We start from the raw sequence: 24254 nt of genomic DNA on the forward strand, positions 1-24254 counted from the left end.
TATGTCTCATTATGAATATTTTCTTATGACATATTTTCAAATTTTAACTAATTAAATTTTCAGCTTTGTTTAAAATACTATAGAACTCATTCTTTAAGTTTTGAATTTTGGTGATTGTATTTCCCACATCTAGAAATTCCATTTGAATATTTTTTACAGCTTCCAGTTTTTTCTAATTCTCAATCTTGTCTCCTTGAATACATTAGATATAGTTATTTTAAAGTTTATTTCTCATAAATTCACCATCCAGATCCCTGGTTGGGTTGTTCTCATTATCTGTGGATAACGATAATGTAGTTTTTTTTTAGTTTTTATATGCCCAGTGTAAGGCCAGGAGCCATGGCTGTCACTATCAAAGCAGCCGCCTGGCCCATGCAGGTTCCCATTGGATTCGGGCAGATGGTAAAGAAACGGCAGAGTCGGAGGATGGTGGGCCATCCTATTTATTGGTGTCTCACCAAGACAGGCAAACCACAAAAGAAGACAAGGGAAAAGCAGAAAACCAGCTTTTCCCATGAAGGGCAAGGGATCAGGGAAGCCCCTGCAATCGTGATAGCAGGAACTGAGTGAGCAAGCTCCTGGTCTGTCCCACTTTATAGTGTAGAAAACCAAAATCCCTTAATCCAATATACAAACAAGGAAGTCTCTGATACAAAGTCACTTATCCAAGGCATAATTGGATTCCTCATGAGAGTGCACCACCCAGATCATAGGATCAGTCAAGGGTGTGGGGAAAAGCTTAGTCCTAAAACCAAACCTTAGGCTACAATGACCTGGCCTGCTTATAGCCTGTCCCCCACACCCAATATAAGTCACAAGCGAGCAAACATATATATCATATTTACAAACTTATTTGACCAACATTCCACCCCTTTTGCTCGCTTTACAATCTAAACCACAGGCATCTTCCATGATGGTCACTGTGCAAGGAGTGGGATACATTGCATAAACAGAAATAGTACCAACTACAGCAATAGGATTAACAGATCAAAAACTATGGGCGAAATGAGAGAGCTGTCAGTGGCACCAAGAGAGGCAAATCCTTTCCCTCTGGCAGAATACAGGCCAGAGTTTTGTCTGCAGACAGCACCGTAGCTGGCACCAGAGGCCACCCTGAGTGGGCATACCAAACCTTATTGGCCAATACACCAGCATCTGCTGGTTCTATGTGTAGTAAAATAGGAGAACTCATTATTGGCCATAATGAAATTACAAAGGTGCCCTTCAAAATGCTGTCCCCTTGAGCACTCAAGGGATAATACACTTCTACCTTAGGTGGCCAGGTGCTGGTTGCCCAAGGAGTTAACTGGAGGTCCACCTCTAGCCCCTTTCCCCATGGTGCCAACAAGGCCACCCATCTCAGATGGGGGGCCTGTACAGTCCAGGGCCAAGTCCATTGAAGCCGTTGTCCTTTAAGAAGGGCTGTTGGAGCAGGTAAGAGCACGTTGCCCTGCTGTCCAAAACCTGGCTTGAGTAAAATGTCCTTGGTGCATATCTGCAACTGAATGGGGGCAGCTGTCCGATGCAGGAGGGCCTCTACTGGAGCTGGGCTCCCCCGTCGAGGTCGCTCATTCAAAATCCAGAGTACTGTCCATAAGTGGCGTGTCCATCCAGTAAGAGAGCCGGTGCCCCCCTCCTGTCGCAGTCCCTGCTTTAAGAGACCATTATTCCACTCAATGATACCAGCAGCCTGGGGGTGGTAGGGAACATGGTACTTCCAGTCCACCCCCAGCTTTTGAGCCCATTGCCTCACCATTGAACCAGTGAAGTGGGTACCATTGTCACTTTCAAGGACCAGCGGTCACCCGTATGCAGCACTCAGGCGGTCCAGAGCCTGTATGACTGCCCTCTGGTCAGGGTTACAAGCAGGGTAAGCAGCAAGCAGCCCGGTGGCAGTATCTACACAAGTGACTGCATACTGGTACCCTTCTGACTTTGGTAAGGGTCCAATAATGTCTATTTGCCATCGTGTCAGTGGAACATGACCCCTCTGAATCTGTCCAGGCGACACCAGTGGTCTCCGAGGGTGTTCCTTGGAACATACTGCACATTGCTCACAGGCTGCAAGTACCTCTGCATAGGACACAGGCAAGTTCCAAGCCTTAACCGTAGCCCACATAGTTTTCTGTCCTGCATGGAGCAGGTGCCGGTGAAGCCACTGTGCCACATCACCTGCAGGGGCAGTCTCCAACCATCGCACCCTTGCCAACGTATCTGCCTCATCATTCCCAGGATGGGCTAGAGGGGCATGCCCTGTGACATGATATACTGTCACCTGCTTCTGGTGTCCTATTTCCCATAAGTCCTGCCACATAGCCTGACCCCATAGTGGATGGTGCATTACCATCCACTGGTTAATGTGCCAAGTAGCAATCCAAAGGGTAAGTCCACGATAGACGGCCCAGCTGTCAGTACAGATTACCAGAGGTGAAGGTTCATTATGGGCAACTAGCCAAACAGCTCTTAATTCTGCCCATTGGCTGCTTTGGCCTGTACCCGTGTCCATCCAAATAGTCTCAGTGGCCGGATGGAAGGCTATAGCTGTCCATTTGGCAGGTTGGCCCCCGCTGGAACCATCAGTATACCAAGAATCCTCAGGGATGGGCACCCGCCCCTCCTAGTAGGGACTAACTTCAGGTTCTGCCTCCTGAGCCCCAGTTGCACCTGACTCTAAGGTCGCATAGGTGACTGGACCCAAGACTTCCTGCAGTTCTGCCCTCAATGGGCTGGTGCTAAGAGCACAGCGTTGCTGCAGGTAGGCACCCCACTTGGCCAGGGTGGACATTTGGGCCATACCACTGTGTGGTTTAGTTGCCCAATCTCTCACCCATCCAGCAATAGGGTATGTTGTCTTGACTGTAACTGGTGTTGTGGTTGTAATACTCTCAGTTGCCAGGAGGGCAGCATACACAGCTGCCAGCTGCTTCTCCACTAATGAGTAACGAACTTCAGCACCTTTCCACAATTGGGACCAAAACCCAATAGGTTGCCGTAGGTGCTCTGTCCGCTGCCACAAGCCCCATCCAAACCCCTCTGAGGTTACATGAACATCCAGCTCACAGGGCCTGGCAGGATCAAACACATTCAAGGCCTGTGCCACCTTGACAGCTCTCTTAGCAGCTGCAAATGAACCTTGCGCCTGCTCAGTCCAATCCCAATGAACCCCCTTTCAAATAAGGTTGTACAGGTGGCGTAGTAACTGAGCCAAATGGGGTATAAATGCTCGCCAATACCCCAACAAACCTAAGAATTCCTGTAACTGTTTTACCGTAGTGGGCACGGGGTATGCTTGAATCTTATCTATAACTGCGTCAGAGATAACTTTTGTCTTACCCGACCAGACAACTCCCAAGAATTTAACAGATAACCCAGGTCCTTGTAATTTGTTCTTGTTGACTGCCCAGCCACATGCTTTCAAATGGGATAGCAGGGTAGGGACTGCTTGCTCCAATTCTGGAAGAGAATCACTAGTTAGCATAATATCATCAATATAATGGTACATGCGAACTACCTCTGGCTGTTTCCATTTAGCCAGGTCAGCAGCCACCAGCCCATGGCACAAGGTGGGGCTATGCAAATAGCCCTGGGGTAACACTGTGAAGGTCCATTGTCTCCCTTCCCAACTGAAGGCAAATTGGTCTTGACTCTCTGCAGCTATATCAATAGAGAAAAAAGCATTGGCCAAGTCTGCCACAAAGTGGTATGTCCCCAACTCATGGCTTAGCCAATCCATCATGTTAGCTATTGAGGGAACAGCAGTGTGCAAAGGGGGAACAACTTTATTAAGTTCCCTGTAATCTACTGTTATTCTCAAGGTTCCATCTGCTTTGCGCACAGGCCATACCGGGGAGTTGTAAGGACTGTGTGCTGGCCAGATGATCCCTACCTTTTCTAATTCGAGGATTGTCCCTGTGACTTCTTCATAACCACCTGGCAGGCAGTACTGCTTGGTGTTAGTCACACACCGAGGGATGGGTAATAGCAAAGGGGAATGTGATGTGTGTCCCCGCAATACGGCCTTCACGACCCTGATCCGCAGCCGAAACTCCCCAGCTGTAGTTTCCAACCACAGTCTTTGCAAGACATCTACCCCCAAAATATATTCAGGAATAGGAGATACATACACCTTATATGGCTTAGGAGGCAGTCTTCCTATCCCCAATGGAATAGTTATTGGCTTCACTTGAACAGTTTGTCCCCCGTAACCGTCAATGGCCACTGGGGTCCCAGCAAACCGCTCTGGGTTCCCATAGAGGAGGGAACATTCTGCACCTGTATCCACCAAGGCCAACACCCGTTGTACATTGGAAGGGGACCAGTGGATAGCCAGTTCCACGTGTGGCCTCCGGTCCCTGCCCACCCCCATTAGACGGGTCCCTCAGCCCTTTTCCTATTCAAACTGGTACAATGGGTCTTGGGAGTTCTCCTCTCCCTTGGCCGTCTCTATCATATAATCTTGTAACCGAGCTGTGCGCGCACCAAACGTTTTATTGGTAGCTGCTGGGGCCTTTCGTCTCAGTGGCTGGAACTTCTGTTCTGGTTTAAGCTGCCACCAAAGCTCCAAAAGAATTTTATTAGACTGGCCATCCAATTTCCCCTTATCTGCTCCAGCCGCAATCAAATCTACCCACATCTGTGTTCGGGTAACCTTTACAGGCCCGTTTCCCTTGTTAGTTGGGGGTGGGGGGCAACATAGGCAACAGCCCTCACTGCTTTATGATCCCGAGTGGCCTCCAGCTCTCCCAAATCTGCTACCATCTGTGTGACTGCATTGATGGGCTGCCCCACATAGGGGCCCAATATAGCCACAAGTGACCCAAAAAGGGCTGACGGGGCGCTAGCAAGGACAAATTCCCTCATTTTTGCCGTAAACACTTCCTCGTCTGGCCCACAGGACCCAGGGTTGAAAACAGCATTCTTCATACCTAGTTCCTGAAGGACCTTTACTAACTCACTGTAGCACTGCCACCGACTCATTGCCCCCGGCAATTCTCCAGCATTCTGCCAGACCATACGAATGGCAGCCATCACCCATTCTAATAGGGTATGGTCTCCTGGGTTGCCATGGCAGTTCTGAAGACGCTGCCTCAAGGAAGAGTGTGTGGTAATGGTGGCCAATTTCTCCATCTCTGTTCCGGAGAGCATGATGCCATCCACCCCTATATCCCATAATCGTAGTAACCAGGTTACCAGGGATTCAGTAGGTTTCTGCCTAAATTGTGCCCCCAACTCCATCAGCTCTGCCTGGGTATAGGGCCGGACCACAGCGTGTTCCCTTACCTGGGCAGGAGGCTGTGGCTGCCCCTGAGGGACTCTTTGCTGCTGGGTTTTTACCTTTTTGGCGACCACTGGTCGGGCTCTCAGTGTGCGTATGGCAGCTTCAGCCTGAGCATTCTCATCCTCAGAAGAGGAGGAGTCGCAAGCGCCTGCTCCCGCTGACTCAAAGCCACGGATGCTGCTGCTCCTTTGGTGACCCTTTAGGCTCCTGTGGCTGCTGGCTTTTGGCTGGAAGCTGAGACTCGAGTTCTTGAATCCGAAGTTGTTTCTCCAACAACTGCCGGTGAAAACATTCAGCTTCCAGGGTAAACTGCAACTCGCGAACCCGTAATTCCTTCTCCAGTGCTCGCTCCAATTCCAGCCTTTTCTGCCGTTCTATTTGCAATTCACACTGAAGCTTTTGACCTCGGGCAGCTTCTCGCACAGAACTCCTGGTTTCCTCTTGAGTAAAAAACACATAGCCCATGGCCCCTAAAAGGACAGCCATGGGGAGCCAGAGCAGCAACCAGTACTCTACGCCACCCATCAAGGGTGGCGGCCCCATACCAATCTCTGAATCCTGCCGCAAACTATGCCAGTTGTAAGGCCAGGAGCCATGGCTGTCACTATCAAAGCAGCCGCCTGGCCCATGCAGGTTCCCATTGGTTTCAGGCAGATGGTAAAGAAACGGCAGAGTCGGAGGATGGTGGGCCATCCTATTTATTGGTGTCTCACCAAGACAGGCAAACCACAAAAGAAGACAAGGGAAAAGCAGAAAACCAGCTTTTCCCATGAAGGGCAAGGGATCAGGGAAGCCCCTGCAATCGTGATAGCAGGAACTGAGTGAGCAAGCTCCTGGTCTGTCCCACTTTATAGTGTAGAAAACCAAAATCTCTTAATCCAATATACAAACAAGGAAGTCTCTGATACAAAGTCACTTATCCAAGGCATAATTGGATTCCTCATGAGAGTGCACCACCCAGATCATAGAATCAGTCAAGGGTGTGGGGAAAAGCTTAGTCCTAAAACTAAACCTTAGGCTACAACGACCTGGCCTGCTTATAGCCTGTCCCCCACACCCAATATAAGTCACAAGCGAGCAAACATATATATCATATTTACAAACTTATTTGACCAACACCCAGTTATATTTTATTGTGTACCCAGTGGTGTATATAAACAATTATATATCTTATTTGAGGCCTAGGATGATGTTTCTTTCCTACAGAAAGAATTTACATTTGTTTATGGAAGTTGGCTAAAGGCATTAGTAATGCCAGATCATCTTAAGTCAATTTCAAAGATTGAAGTGATTTAAAACTGAGCTTCGGTCCCTGCAAGATCAAGCTTTGTTGTTTTCACATCTTTACTTTGGAGGTTGTAATCCTTGGATTCTCAATATAAATTATGATTCTTACTGAGTCCTTCTCTTTGTCAGGCCATATAATCTGATTTTCTCACAACCAGGTAAAGAGTTCCAATTGCCCTATTCATTCTTCTAAGTTTCATTCTTTTTCTGGATAGTATATCCATAATTTCTCCCACATTGTTAAAGCTCTAATAATGTTGAATAAATGCCTATTATATTTTGTACAACCTTCCTAATTGTCAGTGAAAGGTTTGTTCCAAAGTATTTAGAATGCCATTACAAAAGCTTTTAAATATAATTTGAATGGTTAGTAAAATGGGTCTAAATGTTTTATCAGTTACTTCTGTGAAGAATACTTCTCAATAATAGAATCTACTAAGATTTTGAGAAGAAAGAATTATTAAGCCTGACAAGGCAGTGGCGCAGTGGATAGAGCATCGGACTGGGATGCGGAGGACCCAGATTCGAGACCCCGAGGTCGCCAGCTTGAGCGCGGGCTCATCTGGTTTGAGCAAAGCTCACCAGCTTGGACCCAAGGTCGCTGGCTTGAGCAAGGGATTACTTGGTCTGCTGTAGCCCCACGGTCAAGGCACATAAGAGAAAGCAATCAATGAACAACTAAAGTGCCACAACGAAAAACTGATAATTGATGCTTCTCATCTCTCTGCATTCCTGTCTGTCTGTCCCTATCTATCCCTCTCTATGACTCTCACTCTGTCTCTGTAAATAAAAAAAAAAGAATTATTAAAACTTTCAAATGGCTATTGTTTATATCAATTTTAATCATAAATCCAGATATAAAATGTTATGTTCATGTTAGCAAGACTAAAGACTTCATTAAAGCATTTGGAAGATTTTATTTAGAAGTTTTTACAAATTCAGTTTTAACATATTCTCTTTTTTATTTTTATTATAATTATATAATCTTAAGAATATATTTTTAACCAAAGATGCACCCAAAGCCTCTCTAGTTTATTCCAATGTACCATGTGAATATTAACATCTTTTTCATATGGACCATGGCATCAAAAAGTTGGCAAGAATTATTCCACCAACAATTATTTCTCTTCCTTTCTTCTCTAGCAGAGCTCACTTTTTTTTTTGTATTTTTCTGAAGCTGGAAACGGGGAGAGACAGTCAGACAGACTCCCGCATGCGCCCGACCGGGATCCACCCGGCACGCCCACCAGGGGGCGATGCTCTGCCCCTCTGGGGCGTCGCTCTGCCGAGACCAGAGCCACTCTAGCGCCTGGGGCAGAGGCCAAGGAGCCATCCCCAGCGCCCGGGCCATCTTTGCTCCAATGGAGCCTTGGCTGCGGGAGGGGAAGAGAGAGACAGAGAGGAAGGAGGGGGGTGGAGAAGCAAATGGGCGCTTTTTCTATGTGCCCTGGCCGGGAATCGAACCCGGGTCCCCCGCACGCCAGGCCGACGCTCTACCGCTGAGCCAACCGGCCAGGGCCCAGAACTCACTTTTGACCTTAGAAGATGAAAATGCCAAATATATGCTTTCCCATAGGTTTTGCCAAGGAAGAAATCAAGGAGCCCAATCTTGGCCAGTGGAACCAGACAATTCCTGGCAACTTGAAGGAAGATTTGCCTTCCTAACAAAAACTGATCAACCCAAGTCAATATCCACGTTCATCACTGGATGTGATACTTTCATGCCTTGTGAACTCAGAACTGCTGCAGTCATTTGTGATAGTGATACTAAATATTGCCAAGGAATGCAGGCAGTTTCTAAAGGCTGAAAAGGGCAAGGGGATGGATTCACCCTTACAGTCTCCATAAGAAGCACAGTCCTTCAGATCCATTTTAGACTTCTGACCTCTAGCACAGTAAAATAATAAGTTACTGCTGCTTTAAGACACTAATTTTATCATAATCTGTTAGAGCAGCAATAGGGAACTAATACAATGGTTAAGAACTTGAGTGCTGCTTTTGGACTACTTGAATTTAAATCCTCCTTCTACTACTTACTACATATTATAACCTTATTTAAATTCCTTAAATTTTCATCTTGAAAAACGGGGTGATGGTAACAGAACCAAGCCTTCTGGGTTTATGGGTTTCAATGAGAAAATCCTTAGGATCATCCAGAATTTAGTAATTTTTAAATTGCTCTGGCCAATTAGTTCAGTCGGTTAAGTTTGTGCTCTCGGAAACAACAAGGTTGAGGGTTTGATCCAGGGTCAGGGCACACTGGGGAAACAACCAAAAAAAGCATGACTGAGTGCAACAACAAATGCTTCCCTTCCTCCTTCCCTCTTTCTCCTTTCCTCTGTCTCTCTAAAAATCAATAAAAATGAAGTCCTGGCAAGATAGCTGGGTTGATTGGAGCCTCCGCCAAGAATGTGGAGGTTGCAGGTTCGATTTCCTGGTCAGGGCACATGCAGAAGCAGCCTGATGTTCCTGTCCCTCTCTTTCCCTGCCTTTCTCTCTAAATAAATAAATAAATAAACAAACAAACATAACCATTGTTCCACTAAAATTTATAATTTAATTTAGATATTTGCACCTTCTCTCTTATTAATCAAATGCTTCTTTTTACATAATCATTGAGGAGGAGGGGTATAAGAGCATCTACTTTAGGAGTTACATATACAGCATCTCATTTGATCCTTACAACCAAGCATGGTATGGATATAATTTTATGTTTTCATACAAGAAAACTGAGGCTCTGGTTTGGGGTGTTAATTTTTTCCAAGTAATATGGGTAGTAATTGGACAAAGCAAAGCGACTTGTTCACTACTGCATTAACTATATTTATTTGCTGACTGATGATGATGAACAAAGACGTGCAAATAATCACAGAAGCGGGCCCTCAAACAATGCAGAGTTTAGACTGACACCAGGTCACCCCATCTGATCTACACTGGCACAATTCCTAGCTCTTTAACATCCACCCCCTCTTTCCAGAAAGGTCGGGGAGGCAGCTGGGAGAGGCCGCACATCCTCTAGAACTCTGATGGTGTTCTAAGGAAGGCGGCGCCGCAGAGTCACAAAGGCGGGTCTTACGTAGGGACCGCCCGTGGACAAAGACCAGGCGGTGTCTCCCCTGAGGCCAGTGTGTAGCAGAGTCGCTCGACCCGTCCGTCGCTCCGCCCCCTGAGAGAGCTAGCGCCACCATGGAAGAGTTCCAGCGCCCCTGCGACGAGGTACCGCCCCTCGGCCGCCTGCGAGCGACCCCCGCTCCCTCCCACTTCCCCTCGGGGGTCTCAGCCGGCTGGTGTGCCGGCGCTAGAGGGCCCCGGGAATTCGGGTGCAGCGTCCTCTGATCTTGGGTCTTCTCTTCCAGGCCGGGGCTCCACCCCGCCCATCCCCGTCCCTCACCCTAAGTCCTGGAGGGTGGTTTGAGAGTGCAGGGTGGCGGGGTTGCGGGGCGGCGGGTAGGGATTGGCGTCGGCAGCGGGGTCGGGGCCGAGAGGTGAAAGGCGTCTCGGGGTGCATGGGGTGGGGATGGGGTGACAGTCACCGCCCGACTGCAAGGCAGGCTTTGGAAACCGGTCTTCCTGGGTGCTGCCTCTGTCCCTTGGCGTCCCCAAAGTAGGGGCCGCCGCTCTGCGAACGAGGCCCTGGTTGCAGAGCCGCTCCAGCTCCTTGTCACTGTCGCCTGGATCGCCTGAAAGGAGGCGCTTTTATGGATTAGGAGTCCTTGCTTACCGACTCAAGCTTCCTCACCAGAAGCCCGTGATGTCGGTTGTTATCTTCCTGTTACTAATGGGGACTCTAAGTGATTCGCCTAAAAGTTAAAACTACCAGGAATGACAGATACTCCATTTGAACCCAGGCCTCTGAAATCACAACAGCTTTTGCTTTGCCTTAACCGAGTTTAGGAGAATGAGGCCTGTTGGACCCCAGTATATCCAGTGACAAGCTTGCAAAGGCAGAAGAGACAATGACATTTTCTACCCAGTAATAGCCACAGGTGAAAGGTGCAGGGAAAAAAAAAAGTAGGCATGTAGTGTAGGGGCTGCATAATATATTATTAGAGCCCTTGAAGGGACTTCTGGTCCATCCATCTTTAGAATGTGGTCTTCTCTAGACGCTAAAATCACACTTAAATTAATTAGTTCTGTGATGCAAGTAGTGCACACACTTACTTACAAATTAGTGCTAAATTATTATTATTTTAGAAATTGGACCAAAAGCAATTTCACCCTCAGATATACCCCCCAACAAGTGCTAGTCTCCATACCCCTAAGAGGGTTCTGTATGGTACTACTTCCTATTTATATTTAAAAAGAAAATTACATGTGTCACCATGGCTACCCTGTGCATCCTGATTATTTGGACCTGCAAGCTCAAAGTAAAATGGAAATCCTTTAATTTATAGACCACTTTTGGAAATAGATGAAGACCTTATATTAAGGTAAAATGAACAGTTTAATAGGGTCAAAAAGTGTGAGCTGTTTTCATGATGTTCCTAATTATTTGGGGTATTTTTATTCCTTTCTTGTGGGGTAATTCTTTGGTGTAATTGAGTTGAAAATAGTTTACATTTGTATTCAAGAAGATACCTATTTTCAGAATTTACTTCTTTCTTGAACCAATTTGAAGTTGTATAGTGGGACTTGCAAAAATGCTAATGTCATAAAGCACCTAAAACCTCCACGGAAAGGAATCATGTATTAGCCTGAAGTATTGATATTTTGGTGTACATTTCAATCTTACCATATAGCCTAGTTCTCTACTCTGGGACAAACACTTGGATGTCATTAATAGTTGCTTTTAACTTAGGAGTCTATCAAGTCACTCCAAAGGAAATAAGAATTTTCCAGATATATTATATAATATTAAAGGGTAATTAACTTAGAACGATTAATCTTTAATTCAGGGAACCCACATTTTTGCCTGGCATAAGTTAAAAACAAAACTAAAGTAATCTATTAAGCATATTGTCCTCATGGATGATTTCATTCACATTTCACTGCATCCATCTCCTATATACTGATAACAGGTCATTATACCCACCTCCTGCTGTTTTCTGTGCTCTACAATGCAATGATTCTCAGTCTAGGTTGTTCGTCAGAATGACCAGTAAAATAGTATGTGTGTGTGTGTGTGTGTGTGTGTGTGTGTGTGTGTGTGTGTGTGTGTGTATATATATATATATATATATATATATATCGTGTGTGTGTGTGTATAATTATATATAATTTTTCCGGGCTCTGCCCAGACCTAATGAATCAAAATCTCCAGGGAAGTAGGTGAGGAAAGCATTCTGTAATTTTAAGTGTTCAAGGTAGGTTTAGCAGCCTCAGTAGACTGGATACCCCTTATTATGACAGTCTCCTGTCACTAACACCTGTCTAAGCCAACCTAGGGGTTTCTGTTTTCCATCAATAAAAGGAAATCTGTGTTAAAAGCAGCTTTATCTTTTGTTTTCCCCCTTTAGGTTGGCTTCAACGCAGAAGAAGCCCACAATATTGTGAAAGAAGTAAGTTATATATCTTGTTCATTTTGAAGGGTACTGCATTGATTGCAATTTTAGAAAGCTGTGTTTTGACTTTCAGTACAAAGTTAGAAACCTTAGTATTTTTTTTTGTATTTTTCTGAAGTTGGAAACGGGGAGGCAGTCAGACAGACTCCCGCATGCACCCAACCGGGATCCACCCAGCACGCCCACCAGGGGGCGATGCTCTGCCCATCTGGGGCGGTGCTCTGTCACAACCAAAGCCATTCTAGCACCTGAAGCAGAGTCCATAGAGCCATCCTCAGTGCCCGGGCCAACTTTGCTCCAATGGAGCCTTGGCTGCTGTAGGGGAAGGGAGAGACGAAGAGGAGGAGGGGTGGAGAAGCAGATGGGCGCTTCTCCTGCGTGTCCTGGCCGGGAATCGAACCCGGGACTCCTGCACGCCAGGCTGACACTCTACCACTGAGCCAACTGGCCAGGGCCTAGAAACCTTAGTATTAAAACAAGATTGGCCCTGGCCGGTTGGCTCAGCGGTAGAGCGTCAGCCTGGCGTGCGGGGGACCCGGGTTCGATTCCCGGCCAGGACACGCAGGAGAAGCGCCCCTTTGCTTCTCCACCCCCTCTCCTTCCTCTCTGTCTCTCTCTTCCCCTCCCGCAGCCAAGGCTCCATTGGAGCAAAGATGGCCCGAGCGCTGGGGATGGCTCCTTGGCCTCTGCCCCAGGTGCTAGAGTGGCTCTGGTCGCGGCAGAGTGACGCCCCGGAGGGGCAGAGCATCGCCCCCTGGTGGGCAGAGTGTCGCCCCTGGTGGGCGTGCCGGGTGGATCCCGGTCGGGCGCATGTGGGAGTCTGTCTGACTGTCTCTCCCCGTTTCCAGCTTCAGAAAAATACAAAGAAAAACCCAAAAAAAAACCCACAAGATTTTAAAGGTTTTATTTATTTTTATTTTTTACAGAGACAGAGAGTGAGTCAGAGAGAGGGATAGACGGGGACAGACAGACAGGAACGGAGAGAGATGAGGAGCATCAATCATTAGTTTTTCAATGCGCGTTGCAACACCTTAGTTGTTCATTGATTGCTTTCTCACATGTGCCTTGACCGTGGGCCTTCAGCAGACGAAGTAACCCCTTGCTGGAGCCAGCGACCTTGGGTCCAAGCTGGTGAGCCTTGCTCAAACTAGATGAGCCCCCACTCAAGCTGGCAACCTCGGGGTCTCAAACCTGGGTCCTTCCGCATCACAGTCCGATGCTCTATCCACTGCGCCACCGCCTGGTCAGGCAAAACAAGATTTTTAATAAAATAATTTTATGTTTGCTAACTATAGGGGTGCTTCTATGTTTTTTTTTTTATGCTCCAGGAATCCTGGGGCTTACACTGAAAGTGATATTTAAGTATGAGTCTAAAAATGTGGTTTGCTGTTTTATAAAACTCATGCCCTGTTTTTTAAACAAAATAATGTTATCCCATTAGGCCAAATATTATTTTAAATGTTAATGCTGTAGATACCTATATACTTTTTTATATATATGTATATTTATATTTTTATATATGTCATATAAATATATATATATCTCAAAGAAATAAGAGGACATAGAAATATCTACCATTGGTTATTATATGCTTTTTAGCCCAATATAATTGGAAAAATAATCACTAATGCCTTTTAGACCATGGTATGATGATAAATCAATATTTTTTTATCAGCATTTATTTTATAAACTTTTTTTTTTTTTTACAGAGACAGAGAGTGAGTCAGAGAGAGGGATAGACAGGGACAGACAGACAGGAATGGAGAGAGATGAGAAGCATCAATCATTAGTTTTTCAATGCGCGTTGCAACACCTTAGTTGTTCATTGATTGCTTTCTGATATGTGCCTTGACCGCGGGCCTTCAGCAGACTGAGTAGCCCCTTGTTGGGGCCAGCAACCTTGGGTTAAAGCTGGTGGGCTTTTGCTCAAACCAGATGAGCCCGTGCTCAAGCTGGCGACCTTGGGGTCTCAAACGTGGGTCCTCTGCATCCCAGTCCGACTCTCTATCCACTGTGCCACCACCTGGTCAGGCATTTATCAGCAATTTTTAAAAATTTCATTTAGAAAGATAAATCAAAATCTTAATAACAATATTTGAAACGTCATATCTGGCCCTCCTGTTAGGCAAATGAACAAGTAGTTATCTTTCAGCATCACTTTTGGTAGAGGAATTAGTCTAGTGGTATCTACATTGTGGGTATGGTATTTATGAATGATTTTAAGTCTTGAATCATTTTTAAATGTACCAAATCTTAGGAAAAAAAAATGAGCTGGCCCAGAAGGCAGGCATGTTTTGTGGGTGTGGCTGTTGGGACCTATCTCCTAGCCAACCCTACCTTCTTTTATTCTAGGCATTGAGCACCTCATCGGTCTGTCCTAAGACAGTGCCTTACCTGCCTGAATATTCTGGGGCACGAGCTCACCCAGAAGTCAATCAGGGCTGGCTTTGTACAGCTAGGATCAGCTTGAGGCCTAGATAGGCACCTGAAAAATCCTGCCATATTTTAATAATTCAGAAATAGGTATTACAACTATGTAGCCCAGGATAGTTAATTTTTAAACATGAAAATGTCTTCAATACCTGGACAGTACAAAAGCAAAATGAGGACAATTGGTAGGGCAAAAAGAAGGGATGGAGGTCTTGGGGATGGCAGGAGTGATAACCTCATTTTTCAAAGCGTCCTTGGTTGATGGAACATGAGGAAAAGGATGCTAGGGTAGTTGAGAAGCCTTTAAGTAGACCTTCTTTCTTACTCACATTCTGAGCCGAATTGAAAGATAAAAGAGTTACTAGAAAGAGAATAAAATATCACCTTTATTATACATAAAGACTGAGTTGGAGATTGGAGCTTGTTTTGCAAACTCCCTACCTTTTCAGTTCAGAGCTTGGATGAGACATCCAAGGGAAAGACTGAGTCAGCAGAGAATCACTTAGCCAGGCTGGCACCTTCCATTGGTCCGGGATGGGTGGAGTGGGAAGGACAAAACAAACAAGTTCAAGGCATTCGACAGATTGGCTCTCCAGAGTAACACATGCACATGAGAATGGTGGAAAAAGAGTTGGTTGTTACTGGCCCTGGCCGGTTGGCTCAGTGGTAGAGCGTCGGCCTGGCGTGCAGGGGTCCCGGGTTCAATTCCCGGCCAGGGCACACAGGAGAAGCGCCCATCTGCTTCTCCACCCCTCCCCCTCTCCTTCCACTCTGTCTCTCTCTTCCCCTCCCGCAGCCAAGGATCCATTGGAGCAAGGATGGCTTGGGCGTTGCGGATGGCTCCTTGGCCTCTGCTCCAGGCTCTAGAGTGGCTCTGGTCGCAGAGCGATGCCCCGGAGGGGCAGAGCATCGCCCCCTGGTGGGCAGAGCGTCGCCCCCTGGTGGGCGTGCCGGGTGGATCCCGGTCAGGCGCATGCGGGAGTCTGTCTGACTGTCTCTCCCCGTTTCCAGCTTCAGAAAGATAAAAAAAAAGGGGTGGGGGGAAGAGCTAAATGGCTTCTCATTTTAAATTAATTAAAAAAAAAAGAGTTGGTTGTTACTAACCGAGAAACTCACTCCGCCTGCATGAGGAGGAATAATAACAGGTGGGATAAGAAGCCAGGAATGTTAAGGGAAAAATCCTCTGTGTGGAAGGAAATGCCAGGAGTAGAAAAGAAGCATGCTCTTAATAGTGTATATACTGTATGTTAAAGGGAAAATAGTGAATTCACTATATTGAGGGAATGGGAGAGGAAGGTGGCAGGTGATCTGAGGGAACTAAATTTTCATCTCATAGCAGGAGCTCTACGGATGCTGTCTATAATTCATAAATCAAGAAATGGTGGTATAAACATTATTTGGGGATATGTGAGTAACCCTTAGAAGAAATAAAAACAGTTGTGCACTGACGGGAATTTTCTCTAGAGAATGGAACTGGGGATGGGAAAGGGTGGGGTGGGAATTTTATTGTAAGCTCTTCTGCTGGGTTTTTAAAGCCATGTGCATGTGTTACTCTGGTGTTTTATTAAATTTAAAGAATCATGCTTCTTAAACTGGTATATGCGTACTTGGTGGTTGCTAGGTGGAGCTAAGAACCACTGGGAAATTTTAGAACATAGGTTTTATTTAAATACTTGCAAGAGGGAGGTAAGTAATATAAGTAATTTAACCGAAAACATTTTAAATAAAAACAACTCTGATACATTATGGAGTCAAAAGTGGGCTTCACATGAGTTTTTTTATATGAAAACAGATACTTCAGACAAATCTCAGGTTTGTTCCAGGTGACTTTCAGCTCCATGCCTATCCTCTTCCCTGCTCCTGCCTTCCCATGAACCAGTTCTTTCCTACTGAGACACTGGAAAAATTTGAGAAAGAGAGTACTATTTTAAAACATTTCAGTACTTTCTAGATGGTTACACAGTTTCAACAGGTATTCCTGTTTTCCTTTTTTCTTTCATATGTATGTGTGTTTTTGCTTAATCCCCCCCAACTTCTATTACTTAGTCCCTCAATGCCCCTCCCCTCTGATAGTGGTCAGTCTGTTCCATGTGTCCATGTCTCTGTTTTGTTTGTCAGTTCAATTTGTTCATAAGATTCCACATATAAGTGAGATTATATGCTATTTATCTTCTTCTGACTGGCTTATTTCACTTAGCATTGGATTTCTTGCTCTGAGCCCCTATGTTAATACTTTTCTCTCTGAAGTCTTACAGTCACTCACTTATCAGTGACATGCATATTTTTTACTGCCAGTAATAGAATTAGCTCCCAAATAAATTCTCAAAGGAAAAGTGAGTTACAAATGGAATTAACATGGAACTTAGTCTAATGTAGATTAAATTCAGGATGAACAGAGAGTATATCAAAACCAATATTACCTCAACAGCAAACATTTATGGAGTGCCTGCTACAAACACACTTCCTGAGTTTGGGCCTGGGAATAGACAGGTTAAGGTCCTCATTGGGCCTCCTGCTTAATGCTAATTAAGAAAGTGAAATAGTAATTAACAGGGCTATTTACAGTGGGATCCAGAGACCCATGTTTTCTGTTGTTTAGATAACCCTAAAAGAAAAACAAGTGTTCTTAGTTTAACATTCAGGAAAAGGAGTGTAGGAAAAGCAGAAGGTTTACCCAAGGTCATCAGTTTAGGAATGCTAAAGCCAGAATTAAAACCCTGTTGTCCTGACCCTTGGGCAATTGTCCCTACTAACTCTGTCATGTTATTGAATATGCTAGGAAAATAATTTAAGCCCCCATTCATTTCTTCAACTCCTCTAAATTTAACTTTTCTTTCTACATTTTATCATGAGTGAAGATTTTATACTGTCCAGCTTAACATTTCATATTAATTTGTGCCTTGATGAATTTTTTCCACAATTGTAGTACATGAAAGCTGCATATGTGCATGTACTATGTGTGTGTGATTATGGTGGATTATATAAATGCATTAATTGAATAAGTGTTATATTATCAAAGCTTATCACTCAAATATAAAATAATAGCTGCAAAATAAGTCAGATAAAGACAGTACTGCATGATCTTATACATGTAATCTAAAAAAGTGAAAGTCATGGAAACAGAGTAGAATGGTGGTTGAGAGCACTTTGGGGGATAGGGAATGAGGAAATATAAATTAAAGAATACAAACTTTTAGTTATAAAATGAGTATTTTCTGGGGACCTGATGAACAGTGTGGTACAGTTAACAACACTGTATTATATACTTGAAAGTTTCTGAAAGTAGATCTTAAGTGTTCTCAACACACATGCAAAAATAATAACTGTGAGATGGATATTTTATTTTGACTTATCATTATAATTATTTCACAATATATACTTGTATCAAATCATCACATTGTACACCTTCAACTTACACGATTATATGTCAATGATACCTCAGTAAAACTGAAAAAAAATGAGCAGCAATAATGATAATGATGATAATATCTAGCATGACTTATGGTGCTTACTCTGTGGCAATCACTATTTGAGCCATGGCATTCATTATCTTCCTCCATTCTCACAACAACTTGATAAGATAAGGCTGTTATATCTCTACTTTAAGCATTAAGAAACTAAGGCTTCAGCCTTGGCCGGTTGGCTCAGTGGTAGAGCATTGGCCTGGCGTGCAGGAGTCCCAGATTCGATTCCCAGCTAGGGCACACAGGAGAAGCGCCCATCTGCTTCTCCACCCCTCCCCCTCTCCTTCCTCTTTGTCTCTCTCTTCTCCTCCTGCAGCCAGGGCTCCATTGGAGCAGAGTTGGCCCGGGCGCTGAGGATGGCTCCATGGCCTCTGCCTCAGGCGCTAGAATGGCTTTGGTTGCAACAGAGCACCACACCCCAGATGGGCAGAGCATCGCCCCCTGGTGGGCATGTCAGGTGGATCCCGGTCGGGTGCATGCGGGAGTCTGTCTGACTGCCTCCCCATTTCCAACTTCAGAAAAATACAACAAAAAAAAAGAAAGAAAGAAACTAAGGCTTCAAGAGGTTAATTTACTCGCTACAGGTCATACAGAGAGTAGGTGGCAGTGGTGACCTTAAAACCTAAGATTGTGATTCTAAACATCAGGTAACAGAATTGGGTAGAAGTAAGAACTGTGGAAAATTATTTAACTTTCCCTTTATAGAGCATCCTAAAAATAGTATTTGTTGATGATTTACTTTTTGTGTGCTAGTTTTATAGCTAAGCAATTACATACATAATATGAATGAGAGTGTAATTATTATACATGGTAATCAAAATTTTAAATCAGTCTCATTCTTTGTTCTTAAGATCTGAAAACTTGTTCAAATTGCAACTGTTCAGAGACATTCGTTAACCAATTGATACCACCTTTGTTTATTCTCTTCCCCTATAATCCTTTTATGACAACTCAACACCCTTGATTAGTTTTCCTTGTGTTATAGTTATTGGCTTCTGTGTTACATTAAGTTCTTTACATTGCAGGCCATATCATATTTATCTTTATGTTACCCATAGTATCTCATAGGGTGACATAATGCATCTGGAAATGCTTTGAAAATTCTTAAATAGAGACACTGGTTAGTAAATACCAGATACATACTTTCTATGATGCTTTATTGGGTTATAAATGCAGTTTCTTTTTTGAATACATTTATGCTGCAATTTGAGTATAATTTAACTGTCCTCTTCCCTTTTAGTGTATAGATGGAGTTCTGGGTGGTGAAGATTATGATTATGACAACATCAACCAATGGACTGCAAGCATAGTGGAACAATCCTTAGCTCATTTGGTTAAGCTGGGGAAAGCTTATAAATATATTGGTAAGTATCACTGTCTTTTCTTAGAAGTTCACTAACCTTTGTCCTTGTAATTTTCTCTGAATTTAGAGAATATAAATGAATGATGGATACTAGTTGGATACTAATAGGATATGAAGGACTTCTGACTTATTCATCCAAAGATAATGTATAATATCTAAAAGATGGAAATCTTTTGCTCTTTGAAAGCAGTTTAAGCTCCAGCCAACCATCTCTTTGTCCTTGGTAGCATCACCCTTTACATTTACATCAGTTATCTCTTTCAACGTAAACCTACTGAGCACTGTTGTTCTCTTTTCAGTAGCCCCGTGCCACCTACATGTAGGACGGTGAAGTGCCACACAATAATTGTTTGTAAAGTAGAATATTTTCTTTGACTGAATTATATCCATGAGGCAGGTCACATAATTTGTCCACAATTTTTTTTCACTACAATCACCACTGGTGATGGCTATGGGCAACAAACAGACTGGATCCAGGAGTGGGGGGTAGAAATCACGGTGGTAGATAATCAAGATGAGGGACTTTCATTTTTTCAATTCATTTGCAAAATGCTTTGTTTTCTACTATTTTTACATCTCTTTAAAGGTCTGAATGCAAACACTCAGATCTTGGATATCTTTTCCTCGGTTTGTAAGTGTTCTCACTCTGTGACTTTATTTTTAGTGACCTGTGCAGTGGTCCAGAGGAGTGCATATGGCTTTCACACAGCCAGCTCCTGCTTTTGGGATACCACATCTGATGGTGAGAGACCTTAAGCTAATTCAAACAAAATCCAACTTCTATCAAAGTCAAACCGTGTACTTATTATCAAATGCTTATTTACTTTTAATTAAATTCTGAAGATACTTTATGTATAGAATTATTTTGTACCTAATTAACATGCATGCTTTCAGACAAATATGAAATATGAAAATTTAACAGATTGCAACAAATAAGATATTAAAACCTATGAAAATGCATATACATAGTCTCTTGTAATTTCGATGTTTGGCTGGTATTTCAAAATCCTTTTCTGTGTGTGTTTTCAGGTACCTGTACCGTGAGATGGGAGAACCGAACCATGAACTGTGTTGTCAATGTTTTTGCCATTGCTATTGTCCTGTGATGAACTAACAATGTTTGGACAAAGCCATTAACTTAAGAATGTCAGTGTATTCTTTCTAAAGAGAATAAGTTACTTATTAATATGCTAGGTGACAGGTATACAATATGCTTCAAAGCTATCAAGAAAAACTAAATACTATAAGCAAGTAATCTCATAGTAAGTTGGCAGATTAGCTCATACTCTCTCTCTATATATAGAATCAATTCAATAGGAAACAATGTCAACAAAAAACAAATACGGAAACATAGCATGATATGAAAATACAACCTTATATTTACACCAGCTTTCCACTAACATTATGTACTGTATGTAGGGAGATAGGGAAATCCATTCAGATAAAATTTTTTTTTCAACTTCAGAGAACTTAACAGGGATAAATATATGAACAAAAAAGGCTGAAAGGATAAATCTGGAGAAAATAATAATTAGCTAACACTTTTTAAATTTTTAAATTATTAATTTATTTATTCATTTTTAGAGAAGAGAAAGAGAGAGAGAGAGGAGAGAGAGACAGTGAGAGAGAAGGGGGAGGAGCTGGAAGCATCAACTCCCATATGTGCCTTGACCAGGCAAGCCCAGGGTTTCAAACCGGCGACCTCAGCATTTCCAGGTCGATGCTTTATCCACTGCGCCACCAAAGGTCAGGCACACTTTTTAATTTTTATTTCTTCTCCTCAGGTGTACATATGGCTTAGTAGAAAGTAACTGTTCTTTTTTCTCTCTCATCCAATATTGCCATAGCAACTCCTATTAACTTGTTTACATTTTCTGAGAACTGTTAAAACAGGTTTTAAAATGTAAAAATCTTGGATTTACATTTGAGGCCCAATTAAATCTGGTCACCTTTGAATTCCCTTGTTAAACAAAATGGGTTATAGTATATCAGGGGTCGGGAAACTTTTTGGCTGAGAGCCATGAATGCCCCATATTTTAAAATGTAATTCCATGAGAGCCAAACAACAACCTGTTACACTTTATCCAATAAAAATTTGGTGTTGTCCTGGAGGACAGCTGTGATGACTCCAGCCACCTGCAACCATGAACATGAGCGGTAGGAAATGAATGGATTGTAATACATGAGAATGTTTTATATTTTTAATATTATTTTTTTATTAAAGATTTGTCTGTAAGCCAAATGCAGCCATCAAAAGAGCCACATCTGGCTCGTGAGCCATAGGTTCCCAACTCCTGTAGTATATGATGAGAAGTATCTAACAGCTGCCTTAGAGTTCATGCATTCCGTGTGTCACAAACATGTATTGAATGCCTGTTATGAGTATATTTCTCTGCTAGTCATTGTAATTATTAATCTGCTGTTCAAAGTGTATTTTCTTTGGGCACCTGTTCAGTTGGACAATTAACATTTATGTTTGGGAAGAGAAAAAAGTTGTTGTATAAGAGAAGAAAGTAGTGAATCTAGTTACCCATGTAGAAGCAAGCAAAGAAACAAGCACTTATTTATGACACAGAATCACAGCTGTAATTTTAATAATCGCTCCTAGCAAGTAAAAATGCATAAAACATGCAACTCTTAGTTAATGGCCTTATTAGCAGTCTAACTGTACAAGTAGGAACTTTTTAAACATCACTTTAGTTACAGCCATCTGTAAATAATTTTAAATATTTATGTGGGGTTCGAATTAATTGGAATGAAGTGTAAATTAAAAGTATACAATCTTTAGCAGTATATTAAAATCTCAGGACTTATGAAATGTAATTAAATTTATTTAAAAAATAAAAGATGAAGAATTAAGGTGCACAACCGGCCACAAAATGCGAAGTCAATCTGCTATTTAACCTTGAAAACAAAATCAATTTCATATTACCACTAACACTAATCTGTATAGGGAAAAGAACCATGATTCATTGACTTTGGGAGGAAAGAAAAGCATGGTATTAATATTGAAAATATTAAAATATTATTCTTGTAAGAATACTATGTGCATGTTTGATGTTTTGCTGAGTAACATTATTTGTTCAGTGTTTAAGAATATTGAGAAAATACAAGGGTAGAATTTAATGCAGTGATCAACATTTATATCCCGTGGGAAATTCTCATAGTCATCACCTTCATGTTAGTTTATATTGCTGGCTTTTGTGCCCTTGAAGATTATAATAGTGACCAAAATATCTGTGCAGTTAAGACTCGTTTTGATTATTGTTATTGAAGCCTGATCTTAAAAGAATAGTAATCAAAATACCTCATAAACTTACTATCTGCTCTATTTCTAGTTACAGTAAAATAAAGATTGTCTTCCTGTGCTGTACTTTTGCTTCTGGATGATCACTGAATTATTAAAAAATGTCATTATGTTTACTCTAAGAAATTTTAAATAGGGGGAATGAGAAAGAAACAAATATCAGACCATATAGATACAGCATACAGAATAAATATTGCTCAAATAACAACCCGAACCCAAGATTCACCATTGGAACATGATTAATACCTTCTATTTTATGCGCTTTATAATTTTAACACAAAAGTTGTTTTTAAAAAAAAGTCAGTGTAAAATATATTCTGTAACTATTAGCTTTTAATGACTATTTTTGGCAAGGAAGTTCGACATTTTTGTCAACTTGCAATTGTGCTTGAGGATTTTCTTTAAGCATTCAAAATTGGAGTATTTGGATGTAAGTAAAAACTCAGATTTGTAAAGCTATGATTTTATGTTTGTAAATACAAGTGTGCCGCCCTAAATGATAGCAACATCTCATTATCTTTTCTGTAGTAAAAAGTACTTTTGCTCTCCTTTCCAAGTTAGGTGTTATCTACTAATGAGTCACTGAAAGCATTTTCTCCACCTACATTCATCATCACTTTTTAAAAGTTATCTTATGATACTGCAGATTATATTTTCAAAGTTTGAGTAAAAAACAAAACAAATACAACAAACAAACAAACAAAAACCTGTCTGTCCTTGATAAGAGCTTTTTAAAAGTGGGAGAAAAGTCTGTGATATTTTATGCCAAAGAAACTAGGTCTTTCTTTTTTTTTTTCTTTTTTTAATAATTTTATTTTTTTAATGGGGCAACATCAATAAATCAGGATACATATATTCAAAGATAACAAGTCCAGGTTATCTTGTCGTTCAATTATGTTGCATACCCATCACCCAAAGTAAGATTGTCCTCTGTCAACTTCTATCTAGTTTTCTTTGTGCCCCTCCCCCACCCGCTTTCCTTCTCCCTCTCCCCCCTCCCCCCGTAACCACCACACTCTTATCAATGTCTCTTAGTTTCACTTTTATGTCCCAACTACGTATGGAATAATGCAGTTCCTGGTTTTTTCTGATTTACTTATTTCACTTTGTATAATGTTATCAAGATCCCACCATTTTGCTGTAAATGATCCGATGTCATCATTTCTTATGGCTGAGTAGTATTCCATAGTGTATATGTGCCACATCTTCTTCATCCAGTCATCTATTGATGGGCTTTTTGGTTGTTTCCATGTCTTGGCCACTGTGAACAATGCTGCAATGAACATGGGGCTGCATGTGTCTTTACGAATCAATGTTTCTGAGTTTTTGGGGTATATACCCAGTAGAGGGATTGCTGGGTCATAAGGTAGTTCTATTTTCAGTTTTTTGAGGAACCACCATACTTTCTTCCATTATGGTTCTACTACTTTACATTCTCACCAACAGTGTATGAGGGTTCCTTTTTCTCCACAGCCTCTCCAACATTTGCTATTACCTGTCTTGTTAATAATAGCTAATCTAACAGGTGTGAGGTGGTATCTCATTGCAGTTTTGATTTGCATTTCTCTAATAACTAAAGAAGATGAGCATCTTTTCATATATCTGTTGGCCATTTGTATTTCTT

At 42.5% G+C, this 24254-nt stretch overlaps 1 protein-coding gene across 1 annotated transcript; it reads left to right on the forward strand.

Moving 5' to 3' along the window:
* The first annotated feature begins 9608 nt into the window (after nt 1–9608).
* Nucleotides 9609–22696, forward strand: DYNLT3 (dynein light chain Tctex-type 3). The gene is made up of 5 exons (XM_066249896.1): nt 9609–9781; nt 12022–12063; nt 19201–19324; nt 19988–20065; nt 20353–22696. Exons 1-5 carry the CDS (start codon nt 9752–9754, stop codon nt 20427–20429), a joined length of 351 nt encoding a protein of 116 aa, XP_066105993.1. The 5' UTR covers nt 9609–9751; the 3' UTR covers nt 20430–22696.
* The last annotated feature ends 1558 nt before the right edge of the window (nt 22697–24254 follow it).

This window comes from Saccopteryx bilineata, chromosome X, assembly GCF_036850765.1.
Source record: "Saccopteryx bilineata isolate mSacBil1 chromosome X, mSacBil1_pri_phased_curated, whole genome shotgun sequence".
NCBI classification, from domain to species: domain Eukaryota; kingdom Metazoa; phylum Chordata; class Mammalia; order Chiroptera; family Emballonuridae; genus Saccopteryx; species Saccopteryx bilineata.

Coding starts and splice junctions, on each gene's coding strand:
- DYNLT3 (XM_066249896.1), top strand. CDS start 9,752: ATGGAAGAGTTCCAGCGCCCCTGCGACGAG. Junction 12,064..19,200: donor CCCACAATATTGTGAAAGAA/GTAAGTTATATA, acceptor CTTCCCTTTTAG/TGTATAGATGGAGTTCTGGG. Junction 19,325..19,987: donor GAAAGCTTATAAATATATTG/GTAAGTATCACT, acceptor CTTTATTTTTAG/TGACCTGTGCAGTGGTCCAG.